Genomic DNA, 22,328 nt, shown 5'->3' on the forward strand with positions numbered 1-22,328 from the left:
CACATCACGAGCATCTGGAGCTTCAAAACTAGTTTCCACGATTGCCACGTGTCGTGGTTTGGGCTGGACTGGCCACTGAGATGAACGACAGATGCTCTCCCCGTCCTCAGAATCGTACTCTTACTTACGGTCTTGACAGTTAATTCCAACCACATTGGCCACGCAAGGACGTCACGCAAGTGTTTTGGTATATTGTCAACCATATATAATGGATTAATAGAGCTAAAGTCTATGGCACAGTATTTAACCGGAATAGCATTTAAACGCGAAAACAACACATGCATGATGTCGCTTCCCGTTGTGCCTATAAGCAAACTGCCGCTGGCAAATCTCTCACCCCGGGATCTACCACACACCATGGAAATCCCTGATGACTAGGCTTGCTGAAACATTACATTGCCACTTCCTTCTCCAGTACCTGATTCCTGCAGGTCTGCAGCAGAAGGCAGAAGGTTCAGGAGCACAGACAGCCTGTTCCACAGGCTCTGAGAGCTCTGCAGGAACAGAACACAAAAGGCCACAGAAAACGTCAAGACAGATGTATGCAATAACCAGGCCGCTTGGGCTTTCCAGCATCTTTCACAGACCTCAGAACACTTTATGAAGAGTAAACTTCACTACAGGTCAAGACTACCTTAATTCAGCTGGCGGGGTATTTAACATCACCTCTGTCCAGGACTGGGACAGTGGCTTCAATATGCCCCGAGCATCCCAGCCCGGAGGAACAGAACAGACGCAGTCTTGGACTGAACTCAAAGCAGAGCTCCCACCTGAGCACACATGATGATGAGGTCCGTGTTTGTCCTCAGCCAGTCCAGAAACACCTTGACAGTGAGAAGCAGCCCTTCATTGGTCACGATCTCTAGCTTCTCCTGAAGGGATCGCTCATTCCTGCAGGATTTGTTACTTGAAATGCTTTCCTCAGAGTCAGACACGTCATCTGGAAGATGAAGGGAAAAGCAGGATGGCAGGCATTAAACCCCTTGAGAAGCCAAGCCCTGCTGGTACGAGAACAGCGCTGGGTTGGCAAGAGTTGAGTTGAACTTCTTGGTGCCTCCACACACCCTCACAAAACCAGTTCTCTGTCCCCTGGGCTGCTGATAAGAGCGTATCACTGTTTCGTTTTCTTCACTGGGAGAACATTGCTAAAATTTCCCTTGTGAAAGTCTGACAAACACCTTAACCCCTGCAGCAGCCCCTGAGACGCTCACTAACAGAGCAGGGAGAAGCAGCACGTGCCGGCACTCATTTCCTGCAGAGAACAGAGCCAGCGATCGCTGTTTAGGTCAACACGCACCAAACTTCGGGCTATGCAAGAGAAGAAAACAGCAGGGCTATTGTACAAGCCAGGGCCCAGGTGATTTTAAATATTGAATACGCTTTGCAATCTTGTAATTCTACAGACCTGAGGATCTCAAAGCCTGAGGATTTCAAAGCCAATGAAACTGCCCACGAGCTACACGAGTGACCCGAGGTCAAGGTAGCAGCAAGCTGGGAATCAACGATGCATTTTGCTACAGTCCCTTATTTTAATTGCACAGTCATTTCTGCCTATTAGCGGAGCAATTATCATTCAATAAGCCCTCAGAATCAAAAGGGAGGAAGTAATTTATTCAGAAACCATCCCCGATAGAGTGTTAAGACCGTTAAATAGCTCGAGTTTTGAAACAGCACAGCTGAGGCAAGGAGAGCTCAAAGCTAAAAAGCACATGGGTTAATTCATTCAACCTGGCTCATTCAACCTCTCATTTTCTACAGCTATAAAGGTATCATGGCCACACTATTCAAATACGTTCCTGGAGCTGAAACATCTGGGTAACCCATTGAAGGAAAATGTTAAACAGACCAAAAATCGTTCGTTTCTTCCTTTACCCTGATCTCTTTCAAGTGGCTATGAAGCAATGCCGGGAGCCAGTAAACATTAACATGATCTAATACTCCCCCTTCAAATCCTGGCCCAGGCAAAGCCTGAATCTTGCCAGTGCTTCAGGCCCATTGAATTTGGCAGCACGATGCAAAAATGTTTCCTTGCTCCAGGGAAGCTGGGAGGAATGACAAACAAGACCAAACAGGCCCATGTGGTTTTATGTGAAATACAAACAACTCCCTGTAGTGCATCAGATCTCCCTTTCAAGCTGATTTTTCCCAGAACATTACTCAGCTGGGTAAGTTGTGTAGAGACATCGCAGCTCCACCTGCTGTGCATCTGCAGGCTGGTTCAGCCCCGAGCACTCAGCGAGGCAGCGTTGGGAGGGTCAGGGAAAGAGGCCCTCAACTCCTCTCGCATGCACCTAGATCACATCTTACAGAAATCTCCTATGAGTTTTGCAGACTTGACAGCCTGACATCTCGTGGAGAACTTCCTGGACAGCATCTGCACCATCCACCTCCAGAAGCAATAGGAAGTGTCTGATTACAGAGATTCCACATAGGAAAAAAGGAAGATAATCCAAAATTTTAATACCTGCTGGAATTATCCTCTGTATTATCAAAGCTGCTCAGTGTTTAGCCTGTTGAGCAGAACAACAGACAACCCTGGCTGGCTGCAGGTGTTTGTTCTGTGCACATATTCCTGGATGTCAGGCTGTAAGAGTAAAGCTCCTCCTTCAGGAAACACCCAACCTAAGAACTACCAGGTACTTGGGCAACCTGCTCCTCCAAACCTGGCTGAAGGAGAACTTGCACCATGAGAAGAGGTGGATTTTAGCGGACGGACTGCTACAGCTCACAGTTTTCTACACAGAGCTTTTGAGAGAGGTCGCTGATGCTTACCTTGCTCTGCCAAGCTGGGCTTCTCCAGATCCCCATTGACACATGGCTTGCTTTCTAGTCCATCCTTCAAGACAGGCGGGTCACTGTTCGGTTTCAGAAGGATGTTGCTGAAAGTGGGAGCCAAGCGAAAGCAGCGTTTGGTCTGAAACAGCTGGGTGGACATGGCCTGGAGATTACTGGCTATGCTCGCGTCATTAGTGCTCACGGAAGTCGGCCCATTGACTCCGGGATCCGGAGCCTCAATTTTAGAGATGCTTGGGCTGTTGGAGTCCCCAAGCCCACTGCCATCCACACAGTTTTTTAAGGCCTCTTTGGGCCCACTTTTGCCTCGGCCGCCTCCCTCCTCACCCGGCTCATCCTCCATGTCCTCTAAGTCGGACCGAGATTCTTGGCTGTTCATGTCAGAGTCCGTCTCCACATCAAAAGCAGCTTCTGCTTCCTCGTCACTCTTCTCTGAGCCACTTTCTGAGCCATCGCTGCCCTTTATGGAGCCCTGGCTGGAGTCAGAGTCAAAGCCCTCGCTCAGGTCGCTCTCATCCACCTTCTGGGGGTGGCGGCGGCGGCGCAAACAGGAGAGGCGGGAGTATTTCTTGCTTTTCTTGCAGTCATTCTTACGCTGTTCCTCGCTGGGCTGATGATTGGCCAAGTCAGCGTCGGCTTCCTTCTCGATCGAGTTCAATGGCTCCCGCGGCTCCTGGTCATCTGCCGGCATTTAAAATGAGACCACAAGTTAAGAAAGTCCCGATGCGTCACACAAACTGCTTGCCAGCCCTGAGCCTGGGGAACCAGTAGTGCAAATTTCAGCCATCACTTCTATTAGTGTCTTCAACCAGAGAACAAGCAATGGCAACCCCAGAAGAATGACTCACTTTCTAAAAGGAGCCCAGAACGACTTAGGAAACCTGGATTCCTACTGCCCAAGCTGTGCTGCTCCGTTATCAGGCAGCCTCAGTGCTGAATGCCGCTCGACCAGCATAAAATACAGTTGAATCTTGAATCTTTTCCCCAGCTTTCTCCACCACACCAAGCAGGGCGAGGACACGTGCCACTCAGCTTGATTAAACCAACCACTCCACCCTGTGACTGGGCTGCGTTGACCTAATCCCTTCCTTGACCAACATGCTCACAGCCTTTCCAGCAGCACTATGTCACCCCGACAGCTTCAAAACCCATTCACTGTTGCTTTTGACCAGGAAAACCCTAGTCTTGCATTCTGTGAAATATTACAAATTGACTGTTTGCCGGGGAAAGATTCTCTGCTCAACAGGATCCCCCAGAAACTAAAGATGTGGTTTTGTCTGAGCAGAGGTGAGGTGTGCTGAGCAGAGCCTGTCTCCCTTAGACACTGCCCTGCCCAGGTGTTTCACCTGAGATCATCCCCTCAGTGGAGGAGAAAAGAGTCCAGTAAATAACAGCAAATAGAGAGACAGAAAATAAAGAGCACAGATTGCGGTAAACAGATGACAAATGAGCTGCCAAGAGATACAGAAAGATAACTCCTCACAACAAGGAAAGCAACATTTTCATCCTGTGATGATTCTGATACTCACAGAGAACGTCTAAGTGGAGGCAGATTACCCATCTTTGGGGATTTCAGCCCGCCAATCAAAGACCAAGATGTCTCTAATTAGCACCACTCAGACACTACACTCCAAAACCCATGCCCAGGAGATTTAGGAAAGAAAAGTAAAAGCCAGCCCTATAAGCAGGCAACTGCCTCAGTTCTCTTACCTGTGCCATCGCTCTGAAAGGCTGGGACTGGGTTTTCCCCTTCTTCCAGCTCTGCTTGGAGGCGAATATTGACGTGATTTATCAGGTGAGAGAAGAGGGCCAGCGTGAAAGCGATGGCTGCGCTGTACTGCTTTGAACCTGCAACAAGACAGCGTAATGAGCTGGAGGAGACTGACCACTAGCCCAAAACACGTACGCCAGTTGAGACAACATCTTCAGCCTAACTGGACTGCTGAATGTTAATTACTAAATTTCTGAATAAAGCACTGCTTACCTGCCCTCTTGAGGCTGTGAACACTCATAAGGCAGATGATCACCATGCGAAAGATCAGGAGATCGGGAAGGAAGGAGTAGCCACTCTCATACTCTTCTTCATCTTCACTAGTTGAGCTCAGATTAGGAGGAGAGGGCAGGTAGAACAAGCACAGGTTGAAATCCTCCAGCACAGACTGGCAGAGAGATGTCAGCTCAGAATCCAGAGAACTTAACAAGAGGCAAAAATAAACACGAATTATTATTCAAGACTCAAGCTCCTGGCAATGTCTGCATGGAAACTGAACCAAAACTGGCAGTTAGGCGATTCTTTAGCACTAGACAGGATGAAGCACCAGTGAATATACTGCGGGGAACAACAGCTACGGGAAGCAAGTGAGATGAATCAGATTATGTTTTCCTCTCCAAAGCTGCTAAATTAAAGACAAACGATAACGAGAGCACCTCACTGCAAACAGATGGGTCACCAAAAAAAAAAATATATGACGACTTCCCTGGGAGCTCTGGCAATAGTCACTAAGATATACAGGGCGCTTCCATGCTAACGGCAGCAAAAGTTTTGGATCCGCTGCTCAGTTAAAGGATGACATTGCAGCACACGAACTGCGGACTCAAATTTTCCTCCTCCCCTGGCTCTAACTTGCAGCCCTGTAAGAATATTCTAAAATCCTCTGGAGCTATTAGCTACCTCAGAGGAAGCACCCACAGTATTCAATATAACGGGCTATGGGAGTCTCCTGGTTAGAAAATAAACCCGTCTGCAAAACATCTAGCAAATCCTTTTCAGGGGGCAACATGCTTGGGAAACTGAAGTAATTTCCAATTTTCTTATGCACTAAATATGTGTTAAGCAGATATTAAGTGAGTCTTGAAGTTCCACTCTGGCGTAAGTCAGTATTTGAAAGCTGATCCCATACTGGGCTGCATTAGCAAGGGCACAGCCGGCAGGCTGAGGAAAATGATTATCCCTCTCTATTCGGCACTCGCAAGATGGCATCTGGAGTACTGCATCCAGTCTTGGGGTCCCCGGTATGAAAAAACAACAAAACCCAACCAAACAAAAAGGCACTGACAAACTGGACTTACTCCAGCAGAGGACCTGTCAAGGGGAACAGAGAATGTGATGTATGAGAAGAGGCAAAGAGAATCAAGTTTGTCCAGCCTGAAAGAGAGAAGGCTTTGCGGGTATAATCTCCTGGTTTCAGGTGCCGAATAGGTGGTTACAGGGCACTGAGGAAGACTTCTCAATGGTGCACAGCAAAAGGAAGGGAAGTGATGGGTACAAGCTGCAGAAAAGGAAAATGAGACTGGATGGAAGGAAAAAAAAAAAAATTCCACAGTGAAGGCGGTCAAACACTGGAAGGGGGACCAGAGAGGTGTGGAATCTCTGTCCTTAAATACATTCAAAACTCAGCTGGATGAGGCTCGGAGCAACCTGATCCAACTCATTTGAATCTACCTTCACAGTGGACCTTACTTTGGGAGAGGACTGGACCTCTAGAAGGTCCCTTCCATCCTAAACTATTCCATGATGAGTTTTACTGCAGCCTGTGTACAAGCCCTTTGGAACACCTGCTCAATTTTAAGGAGTAAGAGGTTCATTTACAACCATCTGAAAACCTCCCGGCAGAGACAGAGAAAAGCCAAGAAAAAAAAAAAATAAAATCACACAGCTGTGCAAAGCATGCCCAGGTTACGCTATCTGTTTCTTTGAACGAGGTATTTGGTTACGCATTTCCAAATGCGGTGAACAGCCCCGCACACGTACAGACAGTGACTGTCCCATCAGCCTAAATCCAGTGCTTGCCAGGAAAAAGCATTTGATGAGTGAGCATGGCAAGAAAACACCAAAGGCACAGTATAGCACAGAGATGAGCTGTGAGGCTCAGGAATTCAACATTCACTCAGCTACTGGCTTGATTTAGCCAGAGTTGCATTTAACCCTTTGTATTTAAAGGGCTGTATTTAACCCTTTTACATAAATACAAAGTTGTATTTAACCTTTTGGTATTTCAGCCTCCCTTGGAAGATAATCTTTTTCACTCTCCCTGCAAGGTTAGAAGACTAAAGTCTTGGACCTTTTGGCAGAAAGCCTCAGCACAGGCACCGTTATTCTACAGGGAACAGTCTCTTCCAATTCTGAATGCCTGCTACTGTGAGTTATCAATAGAAGATATATCTGCCGTAACCTTACCTGCTCTTTGGCTGCAAAAGACTCTGCAGGTACATAAAGCTCACCAGCAACCTCTTAATGTCTTTGCCTCTAAAAAGATTGAGAAGAAAACACTGTAAAGCAGGTACCGCCGTCACAGAGAGGGACTAGACTAAGAGAGCGTTATTAATAGGTAAAGCGGGTCTCAACTGAAAACTACATTCTGGTGAAACTGGAGAAAAAAAGACAGCGTATACACTTCTAACTTCCACCAATACGCCTCAACCCTCAAGAACAGTCACCAGCTCCAGGGGAGAGTGAGAAAATCTCTGAGCTCAAACTCCACACCTAGCCAGCATTTAGCTTTTCTCCTGAAATTATCACCCGAGAGATCGAGAATGGGACCTAGATTGGGGCTCTCAAAATTCTGGGAACAGTCACTGACTTGCATCAGCCATCTACCAGTTCCCACTTCCCAGAAAGACACTACTCTCAACCCAGAGGATGACGCTGGTGGCACTGCAAACCCCCAGCCTGCATCCCTCTCCTTTTCTCTTCCCTCTTACCGTTTCTTGCTTGGAGACAACTTCCTGGTTTCACATTTCTTCAGCTGGTGATACATTTTGGCTGCTTTGTCGTACAGCCGCTTCAGGTTCCCATAGGCACCTTCAAAGGACACTTCAGACTGGATACTGAGGTACCAAAATACACCACATCAAAAGTTACTTTGCCACAAGGTTGCTCACATTTTATGGCTTTAATTCACTAGAAAGTTATTCAGTTTTCTAAGTATGAAGACAGGTACCTAATGCTTTTGTTTGAACACGCTGGGCTACTTAACTCCCACTGATGTCTGCAAACCCCACTTCAAGCTGTACCACAGCTCCATCTGCAATGTTTACACACCTTTTCAAATATGTGCCTTGAGGCCATTCTCCGATAACTGAATTCCACCCACCTCACTGTGCGGGGTGCCTCACTCAGCACCTCCACTCCCCTTCAAACCCGGCTCTGTAGCACAGGGTCTCAGGTGAAACCCTGCCCTCCAAGCGCAGCCCTGCACATGTATTTTAGCGACCAGCACGACGGTTTGGTTTGACCGAGGCTCGCTCTTATTACCAGTCCTGCTCAAGGGTGAAATAACTCCATCTCTCTTCCCCCTCCCCTGGAACTCGTCTGCTGAAAACAGTCACAAGTCCAAAGTAAAGGAGAAAAGAGCGTGGCACCAGCAACCACAGCGCACTGGTTCTCTGTGCAGGAAGCCACAATCCCCACAGACACTCACCAGCGTAAGTAGCAGTAGGTAGCTTCCACGTTGTAGTACTTGCTCCCTGCCAGCGTCCCCAGCTGGTTAAAGGGCATGCCTGCCATGAGAGAGGGGCAACGCAATTAACTCACAACTCTCCAACAGCCCTGCCAGAAAGCAGATCCTTCCCCTCTCACTACATTTCCACACAGGAGGGAAGCCAGGAGACACAAAGAGTAGTAGAGCTGCAGCACAGAGTCTGAGCTACTCGATCCCTTCACCACCCAGCTTTTTTTTCCCTGTTTTATAGTGCTTTTAGACCCTCCCCACCTTCCTGCCAGTTATCTACATGAGAAAGCAGAGCAAACAATGCGCCTCCTCTGTATGAATAATGCCACAGCCTTGACTCTGTATTCCTCTTGACACAGACGTCATCTTATCAGCATTTAAGAGTTCTATTCCAGCCCACTGGGGTACATAATTTTTTGTTGTTTATTGGTGTTTGGGATCAGCCCGTCAAACAACTCAGTGAGAACTCTGCAAAGACAGTACAAACACTTCTTAAGCTAAGACAGGCCCTCGACTCTCGCCAGGGCGTGTTTTCATAAGGTAGTCGCACCTGAAGGAGAAAGCAGCATGTGAGATTTTTTTGCAGGGGTAAAAAGAGGGAGGTGACCAATAATGCTCCGCTTCTGGCAACGGACAGCTGGATCTTCCCTTCGCCAGACAAGCACAACGTTACCACATTCATGGAAGCCTGAACTGCTGAGAGCTTATCAGATGGGTAAAAGTTGAGGTCATTCGGGAAGGGCACCTTTGCTGTTAACTCCTCTCTTTGGCTTGCCAGCAAGAGAGAGATTCTCAAAAAAGGAAGTAATTTTGACCAGAGGATAAAACCACTCCTCTCCCAGCAGCAGGATACAAATCTGACCAGCGCAGTATCACACGGTATTGTTTTGAGGTTGCGGCAACACGATTGTAACAACTGAAAATTCACGGTAACTCACTCACCAATTTGTGGTGCAACAGAAAGGGCTTGATAGTAAAACCGCTCAGCCAGCAGCTCTGTGTCCACACCTGCCAGTTCATTCTGATAGCGAGCTGAAAGAAAACCACACGTTGCCCATCACAAACCAGAAGGCAGCGTCTTCTCTTCCCTCCTGCAGAGAAGCACAGCTTCCCTACAGATTAACAACACCACAAAACGAGAAATACTGGCCAAGTCAACAAATCCATCAAAGAACCGCTCTTGGCAAAACACAGGAACGTACAGGGTTTGCCAGGCCCGTCTGAAGGGCTTTTATTTTAACCGCGCTATTCCGCACATCACAACCCCTGCCACTTCAAGCAAAGGGGATATCCCTCGACACTTGCGGCAGCACGTAAGCAAAAGGAAGATGTTCTTGTGCTCCAAGTGTTAAGTGCCGATTCATTTATCCTGGAAATAACTCAGAGTTGTGCTCCATTTCCCGGTACCTCAAACAGGCTATATTCTACTACAGCAGAGTGTGGAATCTAAAGCATGTCAGCTGACATGTGTATATATATATATATATATATATATATATATATAAAAATACCTGGCTGTGGTCAGACTGGACTTTACTAATTTATTATATTATTTTTTGACAGCAGTTTTGGAAACCTTAGGTGAAAGCACTGTGAAGAGGCAAGCGCATTTCTCTCCCACCAGTCAAGTAAGTCATTCTTACTACCCCCATAAGACATTTATTTGCAATGCCATTTTTAGGCTGATTCATGTGCAACGATAAAATGCCAAACAGCTTTCAAGAGCTTGAAGGCTGCTGCGTGTCAAGCACATTTACCCGTGCCACACTTCAAATAGCTGTTTTTCACACAGTTACATGTTTTCTCACTGCCTTCGCTCCCACATGTTCACAATCAAGCAAGAAGCTGACACACTTACCACACACTTCAGGAGGTCGTGACTGTGGGATAGACACGTCTGCTATAAAAAGGATGACATGCAGCCAGACACAATGACAAAGAACCCGGGGCTTTGCAGCGGCCTACCACTCCGGATTGATTCACAACACTGCTTAATAAATCTGATTCTCAGTCACACTTGTGCTGATGACGGTGGCTCCGTAAGGCAACCTTAGAGCCAGTCTGAAGTGAGAAGTCAGCCCACTCTGCGTTTCCTTCACGCTGGCCAAACAACGTAAATAAAAGCAAGGGCTTCCATTCGTACACAGCCACGGATACGGCTGTTTAGCAATAGCAAAATCCTCACCTACTTGTCCAAAAACAAAGCTTCTGCAATTTGTAGCCGTTCGGTTATCCACAAGGATTTCAGCTTACACAAACGTGTCAGAGGGAAACAAGTGTCTGCAAATAACTACAGCTGGTGACTAACGACGACGGACTCAGCACTGTACAGGCACCAACTTTTTGATGTATTAAAGGCTGCCCTGAAAGACGACGCTGTCCTTACCTAGATCTCCCAGATAAACCAGACATCTGTGACATGCCATCTGTGCCCACTCCATCTCCTTCTCCGATGCAGACACAGGTTTCTTGCAGCCTACACGAGAAATACGAAATCACATACACCGTTGGGTACAGGCGGCTGGAAAGACAGAGGAGCAGCTCATGCCTCTGCCCGAGACACCCAACATTTCACCGGATGAAAACAAAGACCACAAGGTCAGACCACACTGTTGGCTGCCGTCTGTGGCATCTGACCAGCACCGCTTCGCTCTCATTGTCAAAATGCGGAAAATAAATGTAGAGAATACATGGAGACACTGATGTTCACCCACTCCCTCTTCAGTTCCCTGCTGGTCAGGGGCAGTGCATGTCAAAGTCACTGAAGTGACTGTCACTCAGACTTTGCCTACAAGGTATGCCACCGAGAGCTGGCTCCATTTGCACTCAGACAAGGGGACAAAGGCCAATTCCTCTCTATACGCCATGTGATCGTGTTAACGCAGCATTGAGCACAAGCTCATAAGGCCTGTTGAGAGGCTGATTTTGTTAGCATGGCTAATGAGGCCTTCGGATGGGAGCCGGAGCAAATCCCTGGAAGCCAGAACAAAGTCTGAGCACACTCGCACCTGGCAGTAGCGTACGATGCAGACGTACCCTCCCCGACACCGAAGATGGAAACAGACTCATTGTCTCAAGACTGAGATCTAGATTTAGGGCTGGCCGACCAAAAAGGGAGGAAGAGAAGGAAAACAAGGCAAAATGAGGACAGCAAATCTGTGCTGTAGGCAGGGCGGCTGCCGTCAGTTAGGAAGAACTGCCTTCGTCCAGAGGAGGGCAACAAGCTGGTGAAAGGGCTGGAAGGAATGTCCCGTGAGGAGCAGCTGAGGACTTCGGCCTTGCCTAGTCTGGAAAAAAGGAGGCTGAGGGGCGACCTCACCGCTCCCTGCAAGTTCCTGAGAAGGGGACGTGGGGAGAAAAGGACTGATCTCTTCTCCCTGGGATCCAGTGATAGGCTGCCTGGGAATGGTTCAAAGCTGCGTCAAGGGAGGTTTAGACTGGACATGAGGAAGCATTTCTTTCCCAAGAGGGTGGGTCAAACACTGGAACAGGCTTCCTAGAGAGGTGGTCGATGCCCCAAGGCTGTCAGCGTTTAAGAGGCATTTGGACAATGCCCTTAATAACATGCTTTAACTTTTGGCCAGCCCTGAATTGGTTGGGCAGTTGGACTAGATGATTGTTGGAGGTCCCTTCTAACTGAAATAGTCTATTCTATTCTATACTGAACTTTAAAAAAAAAAAAAAAAAAAAAGAAAAAAGCACTTCAGACAGTGGAAAGTGTCGAAAGCAACAGGGGAAGGCTGCAGCCAGATGACCTGAACTAACTTATGCCATCAAACATGACTCAGCTCCTGGGAGGGGCTGCTGCTGGCAAGACTGTGCTTCCCACCTCCCCATCAGCACTTTCTCCCGGGCCAGCGGGTCGTGGCTCAGCCAGAGATCGGGAAGCAAAGGCTGCCGCGTCCGCGCTTCCTCTCCAGAGGGCATTTACTGCCACTGGGCAGACCAGTACCCTGGATTCAGTCTAGGTTCGGTCTCCCTGTTGCCAAGGGCTCCCACCTTCTGGAAGAGAAAATTCCCTCAAGCAGGAATTCCCAAGGAAGATCTTTAAGACCCGTTCAGCCTGCTGTCCGAGCCGCTTCCCTCCTGGCTTAGTTTAAAAGCCTCCAGATTTCACTTCCACTCTTAAGCGACCAGTGAGGAACAGCTCCCACTTGCTAACAGGCACTGCATGAGTTACGTTATACAAATTCTGGCCTTCAAATCTGTGGACCGGACCTACCCTCCCTTTCTTTTTTGCTTTAAATCCTCTTGCTCCCAATTATAACCACCAAGTTGCACCCAGATCTTTTCCTGATATGCAAGGTTACATCTCTGTTATCCAGTTACGTACTGACCTGCTGCATCCTTTTAATTAAAGAGCCTAAAGACATTAAGAAACCTGAATAAGGGGAGCCTTCCAAATGCAATCACGCACCACAGGGTACAAACCCATCTGGAATGTGCATTTTGAGAATTTATTAATTCTGCGGTACTGAGACACATTTCTCAAAGCAACAGTTGCCAGGGACATCTGCCTTTTAAACAGACATCTCAAAGCCAATCATGATACAATCATCTCCCAGAACTAAGAATAGGATACCAGCAACTAAAACATTCTATTGCTCCAGACACACTAACTTCTTCTATGCCTGTTTCTGCTGTCCCCCAACCCGCCAGCTTTAAGAATGTCAATTAAACCCTTGCTAATACAGGTCACAAAACATACAGAGGTTCCATTTCTCACCTGGACCCACCCAAACAGAAACACGTGGCTTTAGGCCACTGAGCACAATCCACGAGCAAATGTGAACAAACTATTACAAGGTAATCGAGGATGTGAACGCACGTGCAGCCTTGAGCTGTTTCAGGCTGTGAACACTCTTATTCTTTCCTCCCTAATAGGTGAGATACCTCAAATTACCCTGCATCTACGGGCACAGAGAGGCAGTTACGCGAGACAGCTAACATACCTTACTGTGTTACAGCAGCTTCCTCATGTTCTCAATCCAAGAGTCAACAGCAGTTTCAAAGCTACACACAGTACAACTAGGAAGCACGTGAAAGGAGCACAGATAGAAGGGGCACCAAGAAGAGGAACAATATCTTACACCTAGTGAATAGGATGTCCTGACAAAAATCTGTTGATTTCAAGAGCCTATTCCCCCGATAGCCCATTTGTCTGCTTTAATTAAGCTTTTAAAAACATCCTGTACAGCCAAAAGTGCTTTTCAATTTTCCATAAAAATCTGCCATCACCAAACACATACTAAAGAACTTTCTAACAGCTTTTTCTTCCTGTTAGAAACCCTTCTTTCTTCCCCACTTTAGTATTTAAAAAAAAAAAAAACCAAACAAAAAACCATACAACAACACAGTGCCATGGAAAAGAAAGCAGGACAGACAGTCTGTTCTAAACAGCTAATCAGGAAAAAAAAAAAAAGATAATCCCTTGAATGCCGGAACAAAGATGGACTAGCACAAGGGGATGCCACCTGTTCGGGGATTCGGGCCTTGCCCATGAGACCAACACGCCAAGCACTAACCTATGAGAGGGTCTGTTACGTGCGTCCAGTCAATACAGCACTGCAGCTCCAGCTGATAGTGAGACTGGATGTAGAGGAGAAGGTGCTGGTAAAATCCTATGCCAGCAACTAAGTGAGTCCGGTACGCGCACTCCAGAGTGCTACGGCTGTGAATGTGCTGGAGGGAAGAAAAATGAGAATATGTTAATGCAGTCTGGATAACATTTCAGGCTGCCCACCCAAGTTACACCAAGTATGAAGCCAGATAGTGGGGAGCTCAGCTGTAACTGGTTTTGCAGTTCTGTACCTCCTCTTGCTCAACAATGTTGTACCCAAGTGGTATTGACTAAGGGTCAACATCAAGAAGGAGGAACACTTGCTGCTACAACAAATAAATAAAATCAAGGTGTCTGGTTAGAACACCTTAAATACATTCACACAACCAGATCACCAGGAGAGAGTTCACGGCATTAGAAAATACAAGTGTGAATGCTGTGAGTATTTTCCAGGAATCAAGTCCAGCAAAAACAATCAGCACGGAAAAAGCCTCTTAAGACCACTGTTCTACACGGAGCTGTATGTCTACTGAAGATGGGAAAACACAAATTAAGCAAATTATGTTGAAATATCCTCTGCAACGGCAGCACTCTCAGCAGATCATTAAAGCTTACCTGCCCACAGCTAGACAAAAAGTGTATGGCAGCTCCACAATTAAAATTCAGGAGCGCCTGGCTTCCCGCCCTGTGTTCAGACCACAACTTCTCCAAGCAAATGAAGCTTTTAACTTGGTCTCACCCATTGCACAGCCAGAGACTTTCTCATGCCAGAGCCACAGATACCTGCCTTTTTATTTGTTTTAATGAGCTGGATAACTTCATAGTAAACTTTTCTCCAGAGCAGTTCTTCTGCTTTTCTTCCGTAATCCACTGGATGCAAGAACATCAGCTTCACACACAGCTCCCGCAGCCTGCGACAGACAGCAGAGAATTCACATTTAGCTACAGCAGCTACAAATACAGCTGCCACTACATAAGCATGGAAGAGGAAAATCTGAATTCATTATGATGGATGAGCTAGGCCATCTGGTGACAGTACAGCTTGTGTCACTCCCACACAAGAGCATCTGGAAAAGCCATACACCTAACCAGTTACCTTGGCTCAGCCAGCCATCAGTAACTTTCTAAATTGCACAGTAATATCAAGAATTGTCTCGACAGCTTCAAAAATTAGTAAGAAAATCATCCCTGCCAGGCACCCTCTAAACCTGATAAAAGATTTCACACACATATAAGAAGTTTCTTCACCACGCAGTTTTTTAAAGGTTGCTCCAAGCCCCGTCCGACCTGGCCTTGAACCCCTCCAGGGATGGGGCAGCCACAGCTTCTCTGGGCAACCTGGGCCAGGGGCTCACCGCCCTCACAGCAAAGAGTTTCTTCCTAAACCTAATCTAAATCTAAAACAACTAAGGGCCTGCCCAACTTACTTGTTCCTCAAGCTGATGTTCTCCGGCTTGAACACTTCTTGATACGCTGCCTTATTGCCAAGGATGAGATCCAAACGATGAACGGCCTCTACCACTGCTCTGCAAGGTAACACAGCAAGAAGAGTTTCAGAAGAGCAGGTTATCTGGGATCATTCCGTGAGATCTGGGATGTCTGCACAGAACCGTACCAGCCTAGTTAACTCCATTATTAGCAAGCCGCGCTATACCACCACGCCATATTAATTGATTTCCTTTCTGCCCTCTATTTTAAAAAGCTTATGGAAATAAGTGAAAAGCAGTTACGTACACTGTAATGATTTTGCTGCAAAACAGTTGTTTAATCACCAGTTACCACTGCCCGTCTCGTCAAAAACATCAATTATTTCTACAGTGGCAAAGTCAGAAGTGTCGGTGGACATGTCAGCAACTTTTAACCTCAGCAATTAAATCACGCTATACATACACCCAAATTAATTTGGGCATAGGCTCTACGAATCTTAAGCTCTACGAATTAAAAAAATGGACTGATTTCTAACTGTATCGACAGCGTAAGAGTCAAACCTCCACCAACTCGTTTCCTTACATACTTGCCTATGAAAGAAGGCAATTCACGTCACTCATTTGCCAAAACTTCATTACAGTGATTCATTGATTAAAGCCCTTAAAGATTTCTCAACAATAGGTAACAGAGATACTCAAACCCAGCCTAAAATACGAACTTTGTTACGAGATTTTTCCCCCAAAAGCCAGCTAAAAGACAGACTAAGCAACCCCTCCAAACCTCTGAGCCATGCAAAAAAATACCGAATCACTGCCCAAGACTCTCCTCCTGGAGGAGGAACACCACACTGTGCAAAACCAAGCACTTGAAAGTTTGTGCTTGTGAACAAATCAGACTAAAACATTGCAGTGAAATAAAACCAGGGACTTACAGAAGCATTAGTGCTTACAGGAAGCACCCTCATCGATATCTCATGGACAGTTTGATAAAGAAAAATCGACCAGCTGCGTTAAACCCTTCCTACCAAGGGAGATCATCTCTAAACTTCTGCCTTTGTTAAGCCTGTATTTGAGCTCAATAAACTGACTCCTGAAATTAACTTTCCCCAGCTGTTAACTCGACATGTTCCTCTAAGAAATCTGTCCTCCAAACCATCCCCAGCCACTAGCTATCAAACTCCACAGGTACTTGTTCTCCCCCCCAACTTCACATCTGTCTACCCGTCACTCCCCGTTTGCTCCAATACCTTCGCTGCTCCCACTGCTGAGCCTCCCGCGCACAAGAGCCGTTTGAACAAGAAGCTGAAGACAAGGAAGACGCATTGTAAACACAGAATGGGACACTTGATCAGAGCAAACTTCTGCGTAGCAGAACAGCGCGATGCTGCTCCCAGCCTGCTCCCCCTTCCCCGAAATCTCCATCGTCTGCAGAACGCAAACCCCCTCACCACGCTCGCAGCACAACGCGAGGACCAAACCGTCTTTTCCCGCACATGCACAAACGGTCGCCAGATTGAACACAGGGCACTCGCAAGCAAAAGCATGCAAAACCGTACGCTAAGGAGGCAGGCTGAAACCACCACCACTTCCTTGAAAACTACAGATATTACTGTGAAGTAACTGACGGTTTCACACAGCAGCTCCTTGCTAACAAGGCAAATCCGCTTTCACAAACCCACCACACCAAAAGGAACCTCCCTGAAAAAAACCCCAGAATATTCAGGAGCTCAAAGAGAAAGCGTCCCATCTCACGCTACGTCACGGGAAGCCTTTCATTCAAGGGTAACTGGAAATCTCCTTTATTTCCAGTAAATCACAGAACCTGACAGAAGAGAAGCATAGGGTATAGGACTGTCTTGCACAATGGCTTGGGAGATCAAAACACCACAGTGTTCAACCAACTTCTTCCTAAATAATCATGAAGAAAACCAAGAATAGAGTAAGAATCACACACAAGCGTCTGCAACTAACCTTGACACCCGCAGCCACTTCTGCCCCCTAGCGACTTTCTCCCGTGGCCCGAAGGTCCTTCGCAAACTCTAACAACCTAATACCCTCAAGAGCACATAAAGCAAGCGAGTAAAATGCTTTTTGGTTTACAGGTACAAGGCAGTGTGTATGAAGCATTCATCCAAGCTCACAACATATTGGTGGAGGAGGGATGGACAGGGAGGGCCAAGAAGCCCCACATAGACATTTAGTTTCCCCAGAATAGATCTCCACAAAGCGGCAGGCAATAAACACATCCTTACTGCAACCGGTGATTAATCTCTTGTCACTGTATCCCTCAAAGACCCTCAGCAGGAAACGAACAGCGTGGCTCACAGGGAACTGATTTGTTTCCTACGCAGAAGGGCGACCAGAAGAAAGGGGAACTGCTGATTCATTTGATTCCCAGAGAGAAGTATAGGAAAACTATGATCCTCTGGTCCCAAAATAGGCAGTCTCTACATCTTCAAAATAGCTGTAAAAATGCATTCACTGTGCTCGGCAGCCGCTGTGTGTCTGATAGAAGCTCACATGTCACTGACACCTCAAGGTGAGAAATGATTTCACGGTGACTACAAGCAGTGGACACCTGCATCCAAGGACACGGTCGACCCTTAGGGCGGGATGTCACACATGCAGGTGTGAACACGTGTGTCCAAATCCTCATGTGCAAGTTAACTATATTCAAAAGCTCAACACTGATTCCTTCTCCTGCCACTTATTCAATTCAGATTCTTTTATGGGCACGTGGTCCAGGTTCTCCCACTGCTCGGTAGCTCACATGCCAAACAAGCCTCTATTTTTTTATATCTGGAAAAAAACAGGTCATAAAACCTCATCTAAGAGCCCTCCTGAGTTCAGCAGTGACAGAAATGCATCTTGACACTGTGCAGCACGACACCTGTGAAATAACAGGAATTACTCAAAAAGCAGCGGCCAGAACCCCCTTCCCAAGTTCATAGAATCGTTATGGTTGGAAGAGACCTTTAAGATCATCAAGTCCAACCGTTAACCCAGCACCATTAACCCAGCTGCAAGCAAACAGACAGCTATTTGGCTGCCAACAGTATCAGTGGGTAAGAAATGGGATCAAGCAGTTAAGGAAAGCCTACGCACATGCGCCAGGACTCAAACGCCTGCCAAATGTGAAGTACAGAAAAGTTTCCTTCCAGGGACGATCAGAGCAGGGACACTGGAGGGTATCCCACCTTCCCCTCGAGCACAGGGTGGGAGACATCCCAGAGGGCATCTCCCATACTGCCCTGTTTCCTACAACAGTCAGGAACGGGCACATGAAGACACTGGTTGCTTCTGCTACTTTTTATGGGTTCATTAAAAAAAAAACAGGGTTGGTGACTCGAAAGCAGCAAGGTCTATGTTTTAGGATGCAGGTTCCTGAGCCGTAAGGCAGAAGGCAGACCCCACACAAAAATGCCTTCTTCGCAAGAGCTCCATGGTGCTGCTGGAGGAGGCGGAGGCAGGAGTTAAGAATCTGTGACAGCCAGTGACGACCTGCAAGGATCCCATGTCCGCAGTGGTGAGGAAAGGGGACACGATGAGGACAAAAAGGTACAGGAGCCACCTCACTTCAAAAATGTTAGCAAACATCAACACAGGCACTACAGACCATGCTCTGATTAAAAGGCAATACGGTATTTGTGCCTCGGATGGCTTGAGACCACGGGCTGAATTTTACTTAGCAGTTAAGAGGCCAAATTTTGTCCCAGTCCCCATTTTTATACCTGCTGGGTCTAAACGTTGCTTTCAGACAGCACATCAAAACCACAGAGGAGGCAAATCAGATGCCAGTCTATTAAAAGAACCAAGTACAGCACATCATGCCAAGCAGGGTGGAAATGGTCCAAGGTGAAGTCCTCTTCAGCCACGCAGACACCGATCTATCACTTTCCTTCTGTGCAACTAACATTCTGGGATGGGGCAAGACAGCAGGGAGAATTATTTGCCCTCTATTTCTTTATTTAATAGACCACTGAGAGCCACAGTCTCTGAGGAGTAAGACATTTCTCAGGGAAAAGATCTGCAATCATTCATTTGTATTCTGGCATGTGTCAGTACACAAATAATACTGCCCAGAACAAGGCTGGCAGACAAGAATAGTAACGCAAAGCCAATGAGCTAATGGTTACCCAGAATCCAGAAAAGAAATCTGTAAAATAAAGCCGGTCACCCTACAGTAAAACATACGTTTTAAAACAGCACCCAGGGTAATCCAGTTGCCACATTCGGAGGTGAAACTTGGGGATTACCAGTCCAGGAAGACTTAAATGGAAAAGATCAAAGACCACCCTATGAACAGTGATGGGCAACCTCATCTCCAAAAGAACACTCCGATGGCCAGCACACTTGCCGAGAACCGTGGAGACCTGAGCTCAACTCCCGCTGCTCTCACAAGCAGACACAAAGCTGATCCCATGTGGGCAGTTTATAGCTGCGACTGGAACATTCAAACACCTGTGATTCAAAGGCACTGTTTAATCCGGTGGCCGAAACTTTCCAGAGACAGTCAGCCACCACACAAAGTACAACGTGCTTCTCAGAGGACAGGAAGTTACCGCTTCATCTAACTGAACTTCAGGCTGAAACAGAACAGAACTGACAAGAGACTGTTAAGGTAGAGAGCTTGCTAAGAGAGCTACCAGCTACATAGCAAGAAAATTTGTGGGCACTGCAGACATTATAAATCCTGCACTAAAATCCCAGTACTCACTTCCAGATAAAAAAAGGGCCATTTCTACAGGAGTGTGGTTTTCTTTTTCTGCCATAAAAATGCTATAAAGCAACCACACACCTTATTCTGCCATAAAAATTTAAACAGAAAACAACCACTTCCTTGCCTTGATGACCAATCCAGTGTCTGGTCAAGGGACGTTCACTTGTGAGCTCCAGCGGCATAATGAGGTACCGCTTGCCAGGTGAGCCAAGAAGCACACACATTGCTGGTCCACTGTGACCACAAAGTAAAACACATCTTAAACCATGATGAAGGTGGTTTAAACAAAATGCATTCTATTTTGCAAGCAGCAGCACATACATCCTCTCCAATCCTGTCCACCACACCTCGGGTAGCAGTGGGCAAGGTGCTACGCTGTGCCAGCTCGACTCCTCGCAGATGTGGGAAGCCACCCCTAAGATCAAATGGGGTATCTCAATGTGACAGCAGATACAGAGCACCACAGCCCTGCAGGCGCTTCCAGCACGACAACGCAGCCCACACCTCGGGTAATCCAAGCCATTGTGTCTTACCACTGACCTTACAATAAGAAAGAGAAATGCACCTAATACAACTTCAAAGCACCGGGAACGTGCTTGTATGAAGCGCATCACAGAAACAAACGAATTCCGGTAACTACCACTCAAACCTGCTATTACTGCTTTGGACTTCTGGGCAAGGATCTTGCCAGATTTCTCAGAGGAAGGCAAGCCTTGCCCTGTTTTAGAGGAGGGTAGTGAGGTTCCAGGAGATGAAAGGACATGGCCAACGTCACCAACCAAGTCAGCAAGACAAAAAGAAAACGGAGCCCATCTCTTGCCTTCATTATGTTGCTCATCTTCAAAACCACATTGCCACTGCTGAAACTCCACTACGAATCTGCTTTACTGATAGAGAAATTGAGACAGAAGAGGACAATTTCTGGGCCGCACTCACAAAACAAGTCATCAGCAAAGCAGAGGCCAGGCACCCCAGCGCTGACAGCGTGGCACCTCATCCCTGCTGGGCTGAGCTGACCAAGGCCATCGTTATTTCCTGAATCTTGTCTTCTGATGCTATTTCCAATGCACGGTGCAGAGATGTGAGTGAGAGTGGAGTCCCAGGGAGTGCTTCATTGGTAAAACCTGCAGCTAGAGCAGCCTTGCCCTCCGCACAGCAGGAGTGCCCTGGCTCAAGCTCCTGCTCATCGCACCCTCTTCTCCAGCCTTTCCTACTTAATCCCCATCTGCTGTCAATGCCAGGGACCCCCTCTCCAGCCCCCCATCTCCCTGGGTAACCCCTACATCTTGCCCTTATCCCACTGCATCCCCACACCTCCCTCCCCATCAGCCCCCGTAACCCCCAATTCCCGCATAACTCCTTCCTCCATCCCCCATGTCCTGACCCATCCCCCTGGGTGCCCCTTTCCTGATCCCCTCCTTACCCTCCCACCTGTCTTCTTCCCCCCATCTCTCCAGTGTTCTCTCATCTCCCCTGGATCCCCCCCCCAGTTCCTTTCCCCCCACTTTGTTTTGACTTGTCTCCCCTGCACCCCCCATACCCCTTTTTCACCAGTGCCGCCCCCCACCCCACGTACACCTCACCTCCCCTGGATCCCACACAACCCCCTTCCTCCCAGTCTTCCCTAAATTTCCCCCTTCTCCTTTCCCTTAGCACTGCCCTGCTTCCCCTGGATTCCCCCTCATTTTCTTCACCTCAATCTTCCCTAAATTCCACCACCCCCTTCCCCTGTTTCCCCCCGTCTTCCCTACATCCCACCACCTCCTTCCCCCCCCATCTTTCCTGAACATCCCTCCAAGCCCCCCCCCCGGTTCCCCCAGTCTCCCCTGCATTCCTTCCCCCTCCAGGTTTCCCTCCAACGCCCCCTGAATCCCCCCTCACCCCCGATAAACCCCCAGCCTTCCCTCCCTGCCGCCATTTCCTTCCCCAGCCCCTCTAAACCTTCCCTGACTCCTTCCCCCACCTCATTCCCTTCAACCTTCCCTAAATCCCCTCAGTCCCCTCCGCCTGGGTCCCCCCCAACCTCCTCCGGACCCCGCCCCATCTCCTTTCGCCCCCCTACTTTCCCCTGCACCCCCTCATCCCCTTCCCCCGCTCCCCACCTCTCCCCTGACCCCCTCCATCTCTCCCCCGGCTCCCTCCTCCTCCCCCCGGACGCCCCTCTCCTCACCGGTACAGCCGCTTGGTGTGCAGCACCTTGGCCTCCGGCTCGCCGCTCTCGCCGGTAGCCCCGCCGCCTTGGCTCATGGCGCCCGGCCGAGGGCAAGGCCCGGCCCACCCGGCCGAGACACCCCCCCCGGCCTCCGCCCGCCCGCCCGCCCTCTCAGCAGCGGCCGCGCCGCCCCGCCGCTCCCCGCCGCCGCCGCCGCCCCCGGCCC

At 48.0% G+C, this 22,328-nt stretch overlaps 1 protein-coding gene across 2 annotated transcripts in view; it reads right to left on the bottom strand.

The window, feature by feature from the left end:
- The window catches only part of SMG5 (SMG5 nonsense mediated mRNA decay factor), a 29,726-nt gene extending 7,481 nt beyond the window's left edge, over positions 1-22,245 (bottom strand). For both annotated transcript variants that reach the window (XM_054182544.1, XM_054182545.1), the window contains exons 1-14: positions 22,121-22,245; positions 15,231-15,329; positions 14,591-14,714; positions 13,769-13,925; positions 10,630-10,719; positions 9,186-9,275; positions 8,214-8,292; positions 7,495-7,620; positions 6,971-7,039; positions 4,778-4,986; positions 4,504-4,641; positions 2,773-3,474; positions 771-940; positions 419-494 (exon numbers count right to left, since the gene is read on the bottom strand). In XM_054182544.1, coding sequence (XP_054038519.1) covers positions 419-494; positions 771-940; positions 2,773-3,474; positions 4,504-4,641; positions 4,778-4,986; positions 6,971-7,039; positions 7,495-7,620; positions 8,214-8,292; positions 9,186-9,275; positions 10,630-10,719; positions 13,769-13,925; positions 14,591-14,714; positions 15,231-15,329; positions 22,121-22,197 — 2,206 coding nt within the window. In that variant the 5' untranslated portion in view covers positions 22,198-22,245. The remainder of the gene's footprint in view (positions 1-418; positions 495-770; positions 941-2,772; positions 3,475-4,503; positions 4,642-4,777; positions 4,987-6,970; positions 7,040-7,494; positions 7,621-8,213; positions 8,293-9,185; positions 9,276-10,629; positions 10,720-13,768; positions 13,926-14,590; positions 14,715-15,230; positions 15,330-22,120) is intronic.
- Positions 22,246-22,328: the final 83 nt, after the last annotated feature.

This window comes from Rissa tridactyla, chromosome 23 (genome assembly GCF_028500815.1).
Source record: "Rissa tridactyla isolate bRisTri1 chromosome 23, bRisTri1.patW.cur.20221130, whole genome shotgun sequence".
Lineage (NCBI taxonomy): Eukaryota > Metazoa > Chordata > Aves > Charadriiformes > Laridae > Rissa > Rissa tridactyla.